The 17,350-nt window shown below is 38.6% G+C and overlaps 1 protein-coding gene across 4 annotated transcripts in view; it reads left to right on the top strand.

Moving 5' to 3' along the window:
- Window positions 1-17,350, top strand: part of SUCLG2 (succinate-CoA ligase GDP-forming subunit beta) — a 328,227-nt gene that overhangs the window by 160,730 nt on the left and 150,147 nt on the right. For all 4 annotated transcript variants that reach the window (XM_045493474.1, XM_045493473.1, XM_045493477.1 and 1 more), the window contains exons 8-9: window positions 1,236-1,397; window positions 3,657-3,799. In XM_045493474.1, coding sequence (XP_045349430.1) covers window positions 1,236-1,397; window positions 3,657-3,799 — 305 coding nt within the window. The remainder of the gene's footprint in view (window positions 1-1,235; window positions 1,398-3,656; window positions 3,800-17,350) is intronic.

The raw sequence follows: 17,350 nt of genomic DNA, 5'->3' as shown, positions 1-17,350 counted from the left end.
CACCTTCTGTTCTATCTGATCAGTCTTAGTGTTTTATAACTTGAATCAAAAGAATCATATCCTGCATGTATCAAGATGATGGTCCTGGTTTGAGCAGACCCCGGAGGAGGTATATCAGCAGTTTAGGGACTGTTAGTTCCATTTTCTGAATAAAAAAGCCGAGGCCCAGAGAGGAAGTAGGTTATTATGATTATTTTTTAATCAAGTCATAGAGTTAGTTAAAGGTCAAATAAAAACTGTTGATTCTAGGACACCTGGGTGGCACAATCGGTGAAGATTTCGACTTTTTTTTTAAGTTTTTTTTTTAACGTTTATTCTTTTTTTTTTTTTTTGAGAGACAGAGTAAGCAGGGGAGGGGCAGAGAGAAAGACACACACACACATAATCTGAAGCAGGCTCCAGGCTCTAAGCTGTCAGTACAGAGCCCGACACGAGGCTTTTCTCATGAACCGTAAGATCATGACCTGAGCAGAAGTCAGCCACTTAACCAGCTGAGCCATCCAGGCACCCTGGCATCTAACTTTCGATTTTGGCTCAAGTCATGATCTCCCCATGTGTGAGATTGAGCAGGCAGGCATCAAGCTCCACACTGACAGCAAGGAGCCTGCTTGGGATTCTCTCTGTCTTCTCCTTTCTCTGCCCCTTCCCTGTTCATGTGTGCGCATGTGCTAGTTCTCTCTCAAAATAAGTAAATAAACTTAAAAAAAATATATGGATTTTCACCAAGTGTTCTTTCCAAGAAATCTTTCAGAAATATTAGTGAGGATACTGATTAAATAAAGATTTCACTTTACAGCATCAGAAGGACAAAGGACAGTGGGATTAAGCATTATAATCTAGGTTCTCTTTGCATAGAAGGTAAAGGTGATGATTAGTGGTTAAATACTAAAAATGAATGTAATGAAAATGGCCTATCAAATCTGTATGTAACTGTGGCAGTCTGTACCTTGTAATGGGTGACCACAGTTTATATTACTAATTTATTAAACAGAGACCGACAGGTATAAATTACTATGTTCTTTATTAGAATGTAAGTCCCTTGAGAACAGGGTCTTTGTCATAATCATCTTTGTAGCCCTAAAGTGTAAGATCAAGAAAGCCATAACCACTTCTCCTGTCTGTATCATGAGAAAAAATGACAGTATTTTATTTTTCTTTCTCCTGTGCTAGCCTGGGAAACTAACTAATTTGTAGATTCTTAAGGGATATTCACGTATGTGCCTTGTTCCCTTTAGTTGTCTGCTTTGATGCAAAGATAAACTTTGATGACAATGCAGAATTTCGACAAAAGGACATATTTGCTCTGGATGACAAATCAGAGAATGAGCCCATTGAAAATGAAGCTGCCAAATATGATCTAAAATATATAGGATTGGATGGGAACATTGCCTGCTTTGGTAAGAAACTAGTTCTATCAAAAGAACGATTTGTGGATTTGGGGGGAATTTAGGAACTCCTGATTTCTGAACCTTTCTGAACTGTTATTTCCTAAAAGCCAGTAAAAATAGGAGTTTGTTTGTTTGTTTGTTTGTTTGTTTGTTTTTGTAGCCCCAAAGTCTTAGGAAACAATTTGGAGTTTCTTCCCAATACATTTTGCTCAGTGGTCACTGGTTTAAAGCGGGGTTTCTCAAGTCTGGCACTTTTGACATTTTGGGTCAGATAATTCTTTTCTGGGGGTTGGGGTGGGGGTCCTGTACATTGTCAGGTATTTAGCAGTGCCCCCTGGCCTTTAGGTGCCATTGACAGCCAAAAACATTGTGATAGCCAAAAATGTCTTCCAATACTGCCATATATCTTCTCGTCAACAAAATCACTCCAGTTGAAAAATATTATGTTAAAGCATCTCAGTTAAATTTTGTGTCATAAAAATGGAAATCTTTACCACCCCAGTCAGTGTTAACATGCTAGGAACCATTCTGGAAATTTGTGTTTAAGATACAGTTTCTCCGAGGAAGTGGGAGAGAACATACACTTGAATCATTATACTCCAGTTTCGGCTTTTATGATCACCAAATGATAAAATGTTTAATCCATTATCCAGTTTATTAATAAAACACTTGATTCTATCATACTCATCTAAATTTGTGAAAATGGCTTATTCAGCTGAGATAAGAATGGATCTATAGAGGCAATACAATTTCTGTTATTGTCCACAGCTTATAGAACTGAGATTTATAACGCGTCTGTGTTTCTGGTAGAATCAATTCATTGCCCTGGAAACTGAGGTCTTAATCTTAATGGAATTAAAATAAAAAAGATTTGTAGCTCATTAAGCCAACAGTATTATTATATTCAGATCTGAACAGACCCATCCAGTAGTCTGCTGTGCAATACAATAGAAAATGACATCTAATTACAAGTGATACCAAAAGCACTTGCTTTGTATTGGAGTAATAACTGTAATGTACCAGATCACGCGCATTGTTCTGATCTTGATAAGCTAATGCGCTCTCAATATTTGTAGGCATTTAGAAAGGAGAATGATATAATGGTGTGTTGAGAACAAATTAAATACAGATTCTTTGTAGCCTCTGTGGGAGTATGCATGATCTGACCAAGTTAGCAGCCTCAAAAGCTACGATTAACACATTTCAAATTGTTTTAAGATCTTATATAAACCATTTTTATTGTAGTTGCCCCAGACTTAATTAAATTAGTCACAGTTCACAGGCATGTCTGGGGAATTCAAGGGTCAGAAAAAGCGAAGTATAATTTTACCATGCGAGTTTCTGCTGTGTTCTGAAGGTTTGCTTTTCTTCTTCTTCCCCCCCCCCTTTCTAATCTGAGGAAAGTAATCTCATATAATTAAGCATAAGAAGTGAAAGAAGTACAATTAAAACTCAGCTCTGGAAAATAAGAATTGCAATGTTAAAACTTTTTACTTGTTTTCTTTAAAAAAACCCCTCCTAAGATGTTAACACATTTGGTTCTAGTTTTAATGATCAGGTTGCTAGTGAACATTTCTCATATTAATTTGAAGAAGGAACAGAGGGATAGGAGTATTATTTTGATGCTGTCATTTGTTCATTTGTTTTGTGAGTTTATCCACATAACCTATAAATATGCGTGGTTGAGCTGAGTGTAAAAAAGCATGGAGTCCTATTGAAGTTGGGACCCCTGTGGTTCAACCCCAGAGGGATGCCATATTCAAAGCATATTCTCAGCAAGCAAAAAATTAAATGAATTCCATTTTTTTTTTTACTCAGGTCTCTTAAAGGATATTAAAGACAATGCAATTCATAGACCCAAGCAATTTCTTGTAGCCTTTCTTCTCTCTTTCCAGGTTCATTTGAGTTCTGTATTTTTCCAGAACCCAAAACTCCTTCTTCTACTACTAGCTCAAATTAATCAATTATGCAAACTCTTCCCTTTTATCTGTTTGCCAGATTGATTTAACTTGTTAATAAACCTGTCTTTGTATCCCCAGGTCTTTTTTTGTTTATTTTTTTGTTTGTACATTTATTTTTTTGTTTGTACATTTGACTCTTTATCCTAAAAGTCTATGAATTTATCTGATTGAACAGGATTCTAGGCAGGACAGATTGGCCTGGTAGTGACAGGGGTCTGTCTCTGGCAGTATGGGTGAGGGAAACCGTTCATGCACCCTTTCCTGTTGCCAAATTGATCTTGTTGTGTGTGCCATCTGCATTCCACAGTGAATGGTGCTGGTCTTGCCATGGCTACTTGTGACATCATCTTCTTGAATGGTGGGAAGCCAGCCAACTTTTTGGATCTTGGTGGTGGAGTAAAGGAAGCTCAAGTGTATCAAGCCTTCAAACTGCTCACAGCCGACCCTAAGGTAACCTGTCGTTGTAGGCAGATCGTGTCATGTTCTGATTTTTCACCATCAAGAGCCACCTCTTTCCTACTGCTAAAGGATAATAAGCCAGACATTTATTTTGTAGCCCCAGATGCAAATCCTGCCTTAGATCTGATTGTAGTACACAATGATTCGACTCGTTTCAGGTGAAAGGCTAATAAATACTCCCAGGATCCAGTTTCAGCTTCTGTGTTTCCAGAGTCCTGGGAGATAGGAGGAAGTAAAAAAGGGGGTAGTGCTCCAGACAGGGAAACACCGGTTGGTGTGAAACATTATTTGAGTAATTTATACTGAAGCGATTAGTCCCATTCTTCACATGACTTACAGGACTCATTCTCAGATTCCTTCCATAAAGATGCCGCAAGTATTATCACACGATTGGAGACAGAAGAAAATTATAGGATTATAGAAGTGTATATCACTAGAAAATAATAACCCCACATTCTTCTGTATGCTTTTAATTTTCATCGCTGATAGTTGTATAGTTTACAGCATAGGTACTAGGTAGCATATAAGGTTGCTTTATGACCCTCTTTCCTTAACTAGAGTATAGCTATCACACCCACGCTAGTGTATAGTAGGTATTCCGTGAACATTTTTTGAGTTAAATACCACTATGCTTTGCTGGAACTGTAGGTACTCAGTAGTTTATGACAACAAGGTTTAGGTGGACGTTTGTTACGTGGAAAAAACTAACATGTTTTGAACGTCTGATATATACCATTTAATTCTCTTAACAATTCTGAGTTTAAACTTTCAGAATCATTATGTTTATACTGTTAGAGTATCTGATACATTCTGTTCTTTTTCGTGTTTTTTTTTTTTTTTTTAGTGTTCATTTATTATTTAATTTTGAGAGAGAGAGTGAGTGAGCAGGGGAGAAGCAGACAGAGAGGGAAAGCAGAGAAAACCCCAAACAGGCTTTGCACCGTCAGCGCAGAACCTCACATGGGGTTAAACCCATGAACTGTGACATCATGTTCTGGACCAAAACCAAGAGTGGGATGCTTAACTGCCTGATGGCACTCAGGCACCCCTCTGTTGGTTCTTAATGTATCTGAACACGTGGGAAGTCTGAACCATCACTAAGAACAACAAATGAAAATGATACCAGCTTTATTTTTTTTTTAATTTTTAAAGTTTATTTATATTGAGAGAGACAGCATTGGGGGGGGGGGGGTTGGGCGGAGCAGAGGGAGAGGGAGAGAGAGGGAGAATCCCAAGCAGACTCTTCCCAGTCAGTGCATATAACCCAGTGTGGGGCTCAAACCCATGAACCCTGAGATTGTGACCAGAGGCGAAATCAAGAGACAGACGCTCAAGCAACTGAACCACCCAGGCGCCCCCATATTGTTTTTTAAGAAATGTAGTCTGAACTTAATATGGAAACTTCTCATAAATAAGTGTACCAATAATAGTCTTTTGGTTCACAACTATAAAATTTTGTCTTCTATTTTCATTATGACTCAGATAGTTGCTAACCTTATGTTTTTGCTAAGTCTTTCCCTTCTGATTCATGAAATAAATGGTAAGGTATTATCAGCTACTTATTTTCAGTTTTCCAGTGCTATCCAGGAATAACAAAGTCATCAAAATCCAAAGTTGCCCAGCCATGAAGAATGTGTGTGCGGTTGGTTTTTCTGTTTCTATAAGTACCTTGTTTCCGTTGGTTAGGTAGGAATATTGTCAGTGGCTTCCTAGTTATTAATTTATTTATCCCTTCTTATTCTTATTTTCTAAGGGAAGCATCATTTTCCTTCCAGAGATTTTCTTATCAATTGAAATTTGTAAATACCGTGGACATAACTCACACACAGCTTTTTAAACTGCTTGAACCACAATGTACTTAGAGAACAGGGCAATTGTAATAAAATAGAACTTTTAGTGTCTACTGAAATTCGGTGCTAAGAATAATAGAGTGCTATCGAGGGAGTAAATCTACCAGGACAATCATTGCATTTTCTTTGGAATATCTTTTCTTAGTAGCTGATCTGGAATTTTAATTTTGTAACAATGCAGGAGGAGAAGGAAAAATCACTTGCAGAGCCATTTTTTTAAAACAGTCTCTTAAAAAATTTTTGACTTTGCCCTATGGAATATTTTCAAATGCTTGGAGTATTTAAACTTTTTTGAGATTGCCTGTCATCTTGGGTAGAGAAAGATATGTGGGAGTTATTTTATTTTTCTCATGCTATATCAGGAAAATGAATGCACAGCCCATCTCACTGTAAATTTTCCAAATCTTGAAATTTCAAAGACAGTTAAAAAGCATAGAAATGTAATGGGTATTTTCAATCCTGGCATTGTTTCACAGATTTTAGAGAACAGAGGCTAAAAAATAGTAAAGATGAATTGATTTGATTTTGCAAGGAAACTGGTTACAGTTCTGGCTGTAATTATTTCAAGTAGAACCCCATTCAGCTGCCCAGAAGAAAAGAATCCCAAAAACCCAAAGCTGATTATTACAAAGGTATTGATTTTCTCGTTAGATGTAAGGATTAGTCAGTTGAAGACACTGAAATTCAAAATTGAAAAAGGCCTTTTGTTGCTAAACTTGAATCAACTGATAGTAACAACTAGTTGTTTGTCATCTGTATAAGCTAATTCTTTTGATCAAGTAATAAATGTCATCATTCGAGAACAATATTGTGGGTTGACATATATTTCTACACATAATGTCAGCCATAGAGCTGAAACTTAAATTTATTTTGCCTGACTATTAGCCCTAATGCTTACATTCATCAGAACCCAACACAAATGCCTTTATAACTAATGTGTTCTTTATTTGTTTGTAATATATATGAAACAGAGCTCGTCTGCCAAACTAAGACAAGAGTCTTTTCAAGATAGCCTAAAAAACTGAATTCACGTTAAATATTTTATAATTCCTTAGTTTTCTAGTTGAGCTTGAGATGAGAGTTGAAGGACAATGTAGTTTGTTCTGTTGGTGGTATAACCTGATCATCATTTTTAACATGCAGTATTGTAAACCCTAGGATTCTTAATCCTAAGTAGTAAAGATCACATTAAATAGGAAGTAGAAGTAGGGGTTTGTGGTAAGTTATAAAGAATTTGAATAAACTTGAGGGAAAAATCCTCCAAGGTTTGTGTTATCCTTAAACTTTCGTTTTCCTGAGTCATACTTTGGCTTTTACTTCTAATTCTAAACTTAGAATTCCAAAGGTGTAGAAAATGAGTACAAATGACATCTGGAGTATGTAAAACATCTTGCATCAATGAATAATAGGAAAAGACAGTTGACCGGAATCTCAGCACTCACCCCAACTCTTTTGGCCAAAGTTAAGCAAATCTGTTGCCCTCTGGAGGACTGACTTTGAAAAGCAGTAGTGTGGGATTGACATTCCTGAAGACTCCTCACCTGATACGTCCCTGTGCTTCCTGGGTTAGATCCAACTTAGAGTCGTGTTTTCAAAGCTCTTTGTTTTTTAATTTTTATTTCTCTTAATATTATTTTTTTGATTCCAAGTATAATTAACATAGTGTTTTTCAAAGTTCTTTAAAAATCCAGGAAGGGGGAGCCTGGGTGGCTTGGTTGGTTAAGTGTCTGACTCTTGATTTCTGCTCAGGTCATGATCTCGCATCTGTGTGGAACCTGCTTGGGGTTCTCTCTCTCCCTCTTTCACTGCCCCTCCCCCTGCTCATGTGTGCACATGTGCACGCTTTCTCTCTCTCTGTCTCTGTCTCTCAAAATAAATAAACAAACACTAAAAAAAAAAAAAAATCCAGGAGGAAATGTGCTACATAAGCACCAAGTACCAGTTCAAAAAGGAATGGAAGGATTCTTAGTGGGATTCTTGTACCAGACTGCCCAGGTTCCTGTCTCACGTCCCATCTTTACTGCTTATTGGTTGTGGGAGCTTGAGCACGTTATTTAACTTGTATATATCTCAGTCTGCTCTTTTATAAAGTGAAATTATAACGGTACTTATTACCTCTGCGGGTTGCTTGCTTGCTTTATTTATTTATTCAAGTATTTAGAGCTTAAATTTCTTGAAGTTTTTAAAATTCAGGTATAACTGACATGTAACATATAAGTTTAAGATATATAAAGTGTTTATTTGATATATCTATGTGCCACAGTATGATTACCACTGTAGCATTAGGTAATACCTCTATCATGTTTCATAACTGTAATTTATTTTTTGTGGTAAGGACATATAATCAGAGAATCGCTTATTACATTAACCGAGATTATACATACACATTTCCCATTTAAAGGAGGAATAATTTCATATGATAGTGTCATTTAAAATTTTTAATAAATTTTCATTAAGTATAAACTTCATATAGAACAGTGTGTAAATCATAAGTATATAGCTTGATGAGTTACCACGAGGTGAACATACTGGCAGCCAGATCATAAAATAGAACATGACCAGTGTTAGGGACTAAATGTTTCATGTCCCCCCAAATTCATATGTTGAAATCCTAACCCCCAATCTGGTGATATTAGGGGGTGGGCCTTTGGGAGGTAATTAGGTCATGAGGGTGGAGCCTCATGAATGGGATTAGTACCCTGGTAAAGGAGACCCCAGAGAGGTCGCTCACTCCTTCTTCCATAGGAGGACAGATCTAAATGATGGCCATTTCTGTACAGGAAGTGGGCTCTCATGAGACCCTGAAGCTGCCAGTGCCTTCACCTTGGACTTTGGCCTCTAGAATTGTGAAAAGAAATGTTTGTTGTCGCATCAGTCAGTCTATGGTAATTTGTTAGACAGCCTGAACAGACCAGTACGCCATCTCAGAATGGGTACCCCATCTCAGGAGCCATTGAAGTACCCCCACGCCATACTTCTACCCTGCTTTCCCCTGAAGGTAACACAGCTATCCCAACTTCTAATGTCGTAGATTTTGTTTTGCCTTAACATAAGTAGGGTCATACGGTGTACATTTTTTTGTGTTTGCCATCTTTCACTTAACTTTTATTTGTAAGATTCATCTACATTTTATGTAGCAGTGGTTCACTCATTCTTCCTGCCGTATGCTGTCCTACTGTGTGACTCTGCCAGAAGTTTTCATCCTTTTCTGCTGATAGGCATTTATGTGACTCACAGTTTTGACTGCTACGTTGCTGTGAACATTCTCATACATGTCCTCTGGAGCACATTTCTGTGGGATATATTTTTGGAACTAGGATTTCTGGGTTATAACATATGTGTGTCTTCAGCTTGAACAGATACTGCCAAGCAGCTCTCCAGATGTGCCAGCTTTACACTCTGGGAGCCGTTTATGGCAGTCCCAGTGTGTCTCCACACCCTTCCCCACCCTTGGTGCAGTCAAGCCTTTGCGACTTTAGTCATTCCAATAGATGTATGGTAGTTTTCACTGTGGTCTAATGCCTTTCTCTCATGGCTAATGAGGTTGAACACCTTTTCATATAATTATTACTATTAGGATAATACTCTTTAAACTTCTGTTAACCTTGTCTGTAAAGTAGACATGAAAATAACACCCCAAAGCATTGGCTTTCAATATCAGCGGAGATAATATATGTGTGAGTACTTGGCAAATATTTCTCAAGCACAAGGAAAACTTTTGTTTGTGTGGACTTTTAAAAATTTTTTTTAATGTTTATTTACTTATTTTTGAGAGAGAGAGAGAGAGACTGAGATACAGCACAAGTGGGCAAGGGGCAGAGAGAGCAGGAGACACAGAATCTGAAGCAGGCTCCAGGCTCTGAGCTGTCAGCATAGAGCCCATGTGTTGACTTTTTTTTTTTTTTTAACGTTCAATTCCATTATCATTTCTGAGGCTTAGATTTATAATTATTGAAACAAGAGGAAGTAAATGTTCATCTTTGGGATGGGAGGTATCTGAAACAGATCCATTAACACCAGTGTTACTGTATGGGTTGTTTTGAAGTTGATGAAATGGGTAAACAATTCAGTAGTTTGCAGTGATTCTCTGTTCAGACAACCAAGAAAACACAACTTAATCGAGGGAGGATTAAATTCATATCTGCAAGAACCACAGAGTATCATTTGGTATAAATTTGAAAAGAGACCAGCTATTTTAGCTCTGTGGTATGTGATTCAAAATTGTTTAGAATTTGAGGCTAGAGAAGTAAAAATGCATGCCATATTTTCAGTATCAAATGCCTTTAGCATGCAAATGCCTTCACTTGTAATAAATGTGTGCTGATATTAATATGTGCTAAATGCCTCACGTACATATTGTTGATCATCATACATTTAGAATATATTTAAAAACAAACCACAATATCCTCTTCTTCACTTATTCCCATGTTTATATCAGAGGCATGAAGCAAAACTCATTTCATTACAGACCACTTGTATTCGCTGAAATACCTTATCTGCAGGGGAATATTTATTTTTGGTGGGTAATAGAACTCTTGTAGAGATTGATTTTCAAATGTAATACCCAATACTTGACACAACACGAGCATTATTTTTGAAATAACTCCCCCATCCCTGTTCTTACAGGCCTCTTTGAAAACAAATCTAAAAGTTGGAAAGAGTAAGTCCAGGCAGCCATTCTTTATGGTGATAGGCTGCCTGGTAGTCTAGTCTGAGAAGGATAAAAATGATTCTGTGCTTATGAATTTGTAACCTGTCACCTGGTTTCAGCCCTGTGCAGGGGAACACCGTGTATAAGCTGGAGAATGGAAAGCTCGCTGCCGTGTTCTTGTTTCTCTTTGTTTCCTCCAAGTGCTTTTCCTATTGTGTTGCATTTCTTTCTCTGATGTCCAGTTGATCCACATTTCCAAAAATGTCTTGCTGTCCTTGTCCAACATGCACTTGTTCCATTTTATCGGCCAGTACTACGCAGTAAGAGCTGGGTCCTGAGAAGGCCGTCGGTTCTGTATCTTACCCAAGACCAGTGTTTCTGAGAGCTACCCCTTTTCCACGCATCCCTAATGGAACTCTCTAAATCTGTTTTCATGCTGCTTGCTGACATACTGTCAGAAATAAATCAAAGGTAACGTTTTTTACTCTTTGCTCTGCTTCTCAAAATTCAAATTTGGATGTGCTTTGTTTTGTTTCATGGTAAGTAATTTGAAGAATTTTAAGACTTGGGGATATTTTAGTAAATTTTATCATTGGTCCCAACATGCTCATAATTGATTATGAATCCTGTATGGAGAAGCCTTTGTAGATGTTAAACAGAAATGAACCACTAATAAAGGTATAATGTCACCTCGATTGGAAATAATATATAATTATTAGAAGAGTTGGGGATATTTTTTCTCTTAATGTTACTGCACTGTGAAAAGACATGGTTCAGTTCAACAGTTAAGAAAATAATGCATTTTCTAACAATGCCAGGATTAATGTCAGGTATCTCTGAGTCTTAAGAATCTTACTATAATGCTAGACTGATCAAGCATCTGAAAGTTTCACTGTTATTATTTTTGAGGTATTGTTTTAGAATCCAAATAATGCCTGGTGGGAGAATCACTAGATGTAGGGAGTAACTTGGGAAAATAATTCAGGAGAACAAGGTGAAGACCCTTTGAACTGGGAAGGGTTCTGGGTCCTCTCCTTTATAGGGGTGAGCTGTAGTCTGGTGGGATGAGCCCCACTGCCTTCAGAAGGTTGAAGACACTGTGAATTCCCTCTATACCACCCTCCCACCCACTGCCAGAGAACTAGGAGTTAGGAATGATTGTCTTGTTCCTAAATGAACAACACGTCCATATGGGCTTTGCCGAAGAAATTGGCTTGACTCAGAGTGGCTCGCAAGATAAAAAGTGTTTTGTCTTTTTTTTAAGGCTGTTTTATTAAACAGCATCCCCGTTTTCCTAATTATTAAATAAGAGAAACATAAAGTATAGAAAAGTACAAAAATAGATCAAATTACATGTATATGCACTTTTACATATACTTAAAATGAATACACAGAGTAGTAGTATTTTTGACAAAACTGGTATCAGTATGATTGACACTCTTCTGTAGTCTGCTTTTTTCCACTTTTTACGTACCTTTTCCCCTGTCATTGTACAGTCCTCTGCAGCATCTTCGGGAGCTGAATAGTATTCACTTGTATGAACATATAAATTTACTTAACCAGTCCTCTGTTATTTGGTATTCAGGATGTTTCTCACTTAAAATAATGCTGCCCTAACCTCCTTGTACTCTTAACTTTACGTACACTTCAGATTACTCATGTAAGATGAATTCCTAGGGGCGCCTAGGTGGTTCGGTTGGTTGAGCGTCTGACTCTTGATTTCAGCTCAGGTTATGATCCCACGATCGTGAGATCGAGCCCCATGTCAGGCTCCACACCGGGTGTGGAGTCTGCTTAAGATTCTCTCTCCCTTTCCCTCTGCCCCTCTCCCCTGCTCACATGTGCATTCTCTCTCTCCCTCTCTCTCTGTCTCAATCTCTCTCAAACTCTCTCAAAATAAATAAAATAAGACGAATTCTTAGAAGTAGGAGGCTAACTATGTATGAAGATTTTAAGGTTTTCATACTGACTGCCTATTTGTCACCACAGTAGGTAGAAGGATGTAGAAGGCTGTTGTCAATGAGAGGAGTATGCACTTGGCTGTTTAAAGTGGCCCCGTGTGTAGTGCCACAGTGCTGCCTGGTTTTCCTAAGTCATGTCTACTATGATGGATCTTACAGAGAAAATATACGTTAGATAAGCTTTGTTCAAGGGTGAGTAAAAATTCAATACGAATGAATTAATAGTATATATGAAGTAAGGTATCCTCAAACAGAAACACAGAAAACAGGTTATGCATTGCCGTTTTGATGAAAACGGTGTGAGGCTTATGAGAAACTAGCCCTTGGTTTCCTCAGGAGCAGTGGTTCGGTATTTGCTAACTCAGTGTTCGCTGAAAGTTGATAGACCGTGACTACTATGGATAACGAGAATTGCCTGAATGATGTTTTGGGTAATTATGGATGGCTCTTCAGACATTATGTGAAAGAGCTGCTCCATTTTATCTAAGAAAGGACAGTCCGGAACCCCTAGCCTGAATGTAAAGTCAAAAACTCTTTTCTTTTCCTCAGTTGCTTTTATATGCTTCCTAAAGGGAAGGAATTTGACTATGAATATGAAAACCTTCAAAATATGTCAGTTATGATATTTTAGACATATTACCTTTATGTTTGAGGATTAAATGAATAAACCTTGAGAAAATTTTAACTTAATTTTTCCACTATCCAGGTAAGAATGATTTCCTTACACATGTAAGTCCCTCACTTTATGCTTTTTGAAAGGTTTCTTTACATTTAAAAATTGATTATTTTTTCCACTTTTAGAAATTTGCATTTCCTACTAAAAGTCAGAGATGAAAAAAAATTGTCTCTAACTTTATCACCGTAACATGACCACTGTTACAATTTTGTTAAATTTCCTTCCAGCATTATCTACACATATCTTCTTTATAAGATTATAATTAGAATACCCTTCCTATTGATGGCCTTTAAAAAATATATCCAGTATTACATGATGTACATCCTCCAGTGTTGTTAGCTGGTCTCTCTCTTACTGTTAGTTTTACTAGCATATTAATAGTGGGCAGTGTGTTAAAGGGCTCTTGTTATTTAGGAGGTTATTTAAAGCTCAGCATTTAAAGTCACTTTCAGAAAATGTGTGAACTTTGTAAATCTGGTTTGCTAAAGTAGAGTACAATATAGTTAACAAATGCAGTAGTAACAAGTGTGAAAAACATTTTGGTACAAAACAGACTTATAGAACAATAAAAAAAAAAAAGAAAATCAGCCTTCTCTAGGGCTCAGCTAGATACCCCTTTAGCGTCTTATGCATTTACTACATCAGTGGACTACTGATCTGCCTTTGTTTTAATTATTGCAGGGTTAATGAATCATTCTTTAACATTTGATACAGTCATTTAGAATTGCCTAAATTCTGAAATACCTAAGAATTCCAAGTGTGGCCTAATGTACCTTCCTGATGGCTGAGTTGAAGATCTTCCCTGTATCCTCCTGATATATCCGGTTCAGTGAGGTGAGACCGAGTCCAAAACAAGACTTGCAGAAGTTAGAATAGACTCACCTTTATTTTTCCTTGCTCTTTCTTGCCAGCATTCTTCCTAAGAATCCATTGGTTTCTCTGTGCATCTTCTGTCTTTGTAAAGAGCAAGACACTTTAGGCAAACCTGTTAATTAGGTGCCTTTTTAATCTCTAGCCCTCATCAGATGCCACCTCAGTGATAATATGTGATAATATGTCCCCGGTCTCCATTTTCTTTTCTTTGGGGTATTTACAAGTTACAGTCTTTACCACTTAATCATCTCCTTTATTCATACATTTCTCTTTTTAAATCTTACAAAATCGCCTAGAAATATTCTCCCTCCCCCACCCCCCACTTCTTGCTGCTGTTTCATTAAACTTTTCATTTGTTCCATATTCTTTGAAAAAAGCTCCAAGTATAGTTTTGCCTTGAGTTTTTTTTCCCCCAGTGCCTGGTTTTGTCCTGTTCCACTATTATTAATACACTTCATTATTTCTAGCCACTCTAATAGTTCAGGGAACATAGTAGGTCCTCCAAAAATGTCTTTTGAGAGCAAATTCATATTGACAGCGTGTCTCTTTCTTCCCATGAAATCCTATGGCTCAGTGGTCTCAGTCAGCAAGAGAAGCATAATAAGTTAATGAGCTGTCCTTGTGAAACCATTTCCCAAGGTAGGTGCCAGTGCTCTGTGTCTGGCAAGACTCTCATGGGACGGGGCAGCCTGGTAGGGACCATTGTCTAGAGCAAGACTTGCCTCCCCAGGGTCCAGGAAGCAAAGAGGGAAGGTCCTCTTTGCAGAGGGTTGGGTGAAGTCCTATGCAGCAGCCAGACTCAGCAGCAGTCGGTAATAACAATACAGGAAGAACTGCAAGTGGCAGGGGCCCTTACCTGAAAGCAGGGTGTTAGAAGATGACAGCAAGTGTGCCAACAAAGGGAGGCAATTTTAAGGAGTATTTAGGGAATTCTGTTAACCAGTAGCCAGTGCCACAGTCCCCAGGCTGTAGTGCAGGGCCAAGCTGCCTTCATACAAAGCAAAGCATCCCATACGCAGAAGCTCGGTTCTAAGGAGACTGGAGGGCCGGGCAGGCAAGTAAGGCAAGAATTCATCCATAGTACAAGTCACTGTGTCAACCATGAGGTTCACTAGGCTCGTCCCATAGCAAGAACAACTTTATGGAAGGAGGGGGGTTCCCCCCCAGCTTGTTGGGGCAGCTCCTCAGACCACTTTATGAGGTCAGGACTAGTTCTCCAGACCAGAGAATGACTAAGCTGGACAGAAACCCATTCAGTGATATCAGCCAAATGATAATGCATGGTGTTATATATGCCAGGCATTCCTCTAGACCCAGAATTGTAGAGCAGTGAGTGAAATAGAGTCCTGTTCTCTTGGAGCTACCATTTCAGAGTGGGAAAGATAGTTAAATCAGTGAGTAAATAGATACATTATACAAAACAAATAAGTAATATACTGGGTGGTGGTACAAGGTTAAAAATAGAATTGAGGATGCCAGATATTTGTTATTTTTGATAAGTTTGTCCAAGAAGCCCTCTGATGAGTTTACCTTTGAGAAAGACGTGTCCTGACTGTTAGATGTGGAGTTTGGGTTTGTAGGCAATGACATGAATGCTCCCAGTGAGGGGAATCTGATCAATATCTGCACCCGTTGGAGGTGCCCTATGTTCCTTCATGTTTACTCACTACTTCTTTTTTTTAAATATATGTTTTTTAATGTTTATTTGTTTTTGAGAGAGAGACAGAGCATGAGTGGGGGAGGGGCAGAGAGAGAAGGGGACACAGAATCCGAAGCAGGCTCCAGGCTCTGAGCCGTCAGCACAGAGTCCCCATATGGGGCTCGAACTCACAAACCAGGAGATCGTGACCTGAGCCAAAGTTGGACACTTAACCGAATGAGCCACCCAGACGTCCCTCGCTACTTCTTTACCTCAGTGTCCTAAGCCATCTCGCTTGCTTTATGTCAACTTAAAAAAAAAAAAAAAAAGAGGTTTGGTCCACTTGAACTTTGCTCTAATTCGGGTGGCAACTGTCTTCCACTTAGAGGTCCTTTGTGCATGTCGATGGATATTTTATCTCCATCCCCAGGACCCTCCCCTCGGGATGCTCTGCTTCCAACTTTGAGGACTTACGAAACAGAGCACTTTGAACACACGTATTAGTTAGCATTCCCAAGGGGCAGCTGGCACAAATCCAAGTTAATTACTTTTCTTCCAGCTTATCTGTGAGTTCTTTCATTAATCGTTATCCGTAAGCATTCTGGACACATCCCTTTTTCTCAATTAGAACTCCACTGGAGTATTTCTGAACAAACATTTAGGTGTCTGCTTTAATACTCAGAAGCCTTAGGGTCATAAGTAGTGAACAGAAATCCATTTTGACCTTTAACCATTGATCTAGATTTCACGTGCTCGTTCATCCCAAATAGCACATGCCTCTGAGAGATATGAGTGACCTAGAATCTTCAGTGTGTCATTGTGATCCAAGAATGTGGGCATTTGGTAGCAGATATGAGGGAGAAATGCCCAAATTTAGATATTTCTGATATTTTTCTGTTTTACAACCTGTGACTGTGAGTGGATCTTCTTGTCTGTTAAACTGAACTGCCAAATGATTAATCCAGATGCAGACTCTGCTGACCAGATTCTGAAAGAGAGGTGTTTGGTAATCAAATGAGAAGAGTAAACAAGGAAAAGTAAAAAATACCCCCCCCCAAAAAAACGAGAACCTTTACTGAAAGCATAAATTCTGTGATTCTCTTATTCTCTACCAATGTATCTTTAAAAGCTCTCCCTGTTGTAAGTTGCACCAATTTATTAAACAATGCAAAACATCTTAGGTAAGACAACAGGACAGAAATTCGAGCCTCACCATCATCCTAGCTTCCTCCCCTTAATGAACACAGCTTGTGATTCCGGCCTTCAGCGGGCAGTCATTGCCTGTTCCTTGATCACCTACTGTGTGTCAGGTCCCGAGCCAGTCAACAGAATGGGAAACCATCCAGCGTTTAATGTCATTGGTTCCATTACGCTGTCCTTGTCAAGTCTTCCGGTTGTAATTACCCCTTTAGAGCAGAGGAAGACTTGAGCCTGATTGACAGATACAGTCCTTGCTAAGCTCAAAGAAGACCAGTGTAAAGCATCCATTCATACTGACATCACACCCTCTTCTCTAGGTTCACAGAGAAGAGTCTGTGCAGCCTTACCACTCAGAATGTGGGCCATGCACTTTCAGTGTTGACATCAACTTGAAGGCCGTTAGAAATGCAGGAACGTAGCTCTACCTCAGATCAGTGGGGTCCGGATTCGTGTTTTCACAGGATGCCCAGAGGATTCTCTGCACATTAGAGTTTGAGGGGGCACTGGTCCATAGCAGGGGGAGGCATACTGCAGTTCACAGCCAAACTCTGCCTCATGGGTATTTGTATAAGTAAAGTTTTATAGGAACACAGCTTTGCTCATTTATTTCCTTAAGCAGTTGAGTAGTTGTGACAGAGACCTGGTCCCCAGTGGTCTAGGGTCGGCATGCTTGGAGTGTGGTATTGGCCTAG

Source organism: Leopardus geoffroyi, chromosome A2 (assembly GCF_018350155.1).
Source record: "Leopardus geoffroyi isolate Oge1 chromosome A2, O.geoffroyi_Oge1_pat1.0, whole genome shotgun sequence".
In the NCBI taxonomy this organism is placed as follows: Eukaryota; Metazoa; Chordata; class Mammalia; order Carnivora; family Felidae; genus Leopardus; species Leopardus geoffroyi.
Note: the sequence above shows the minus strand (reverse complement) of the source record. Positions and strands in the feature narration are given on the sequence as shown.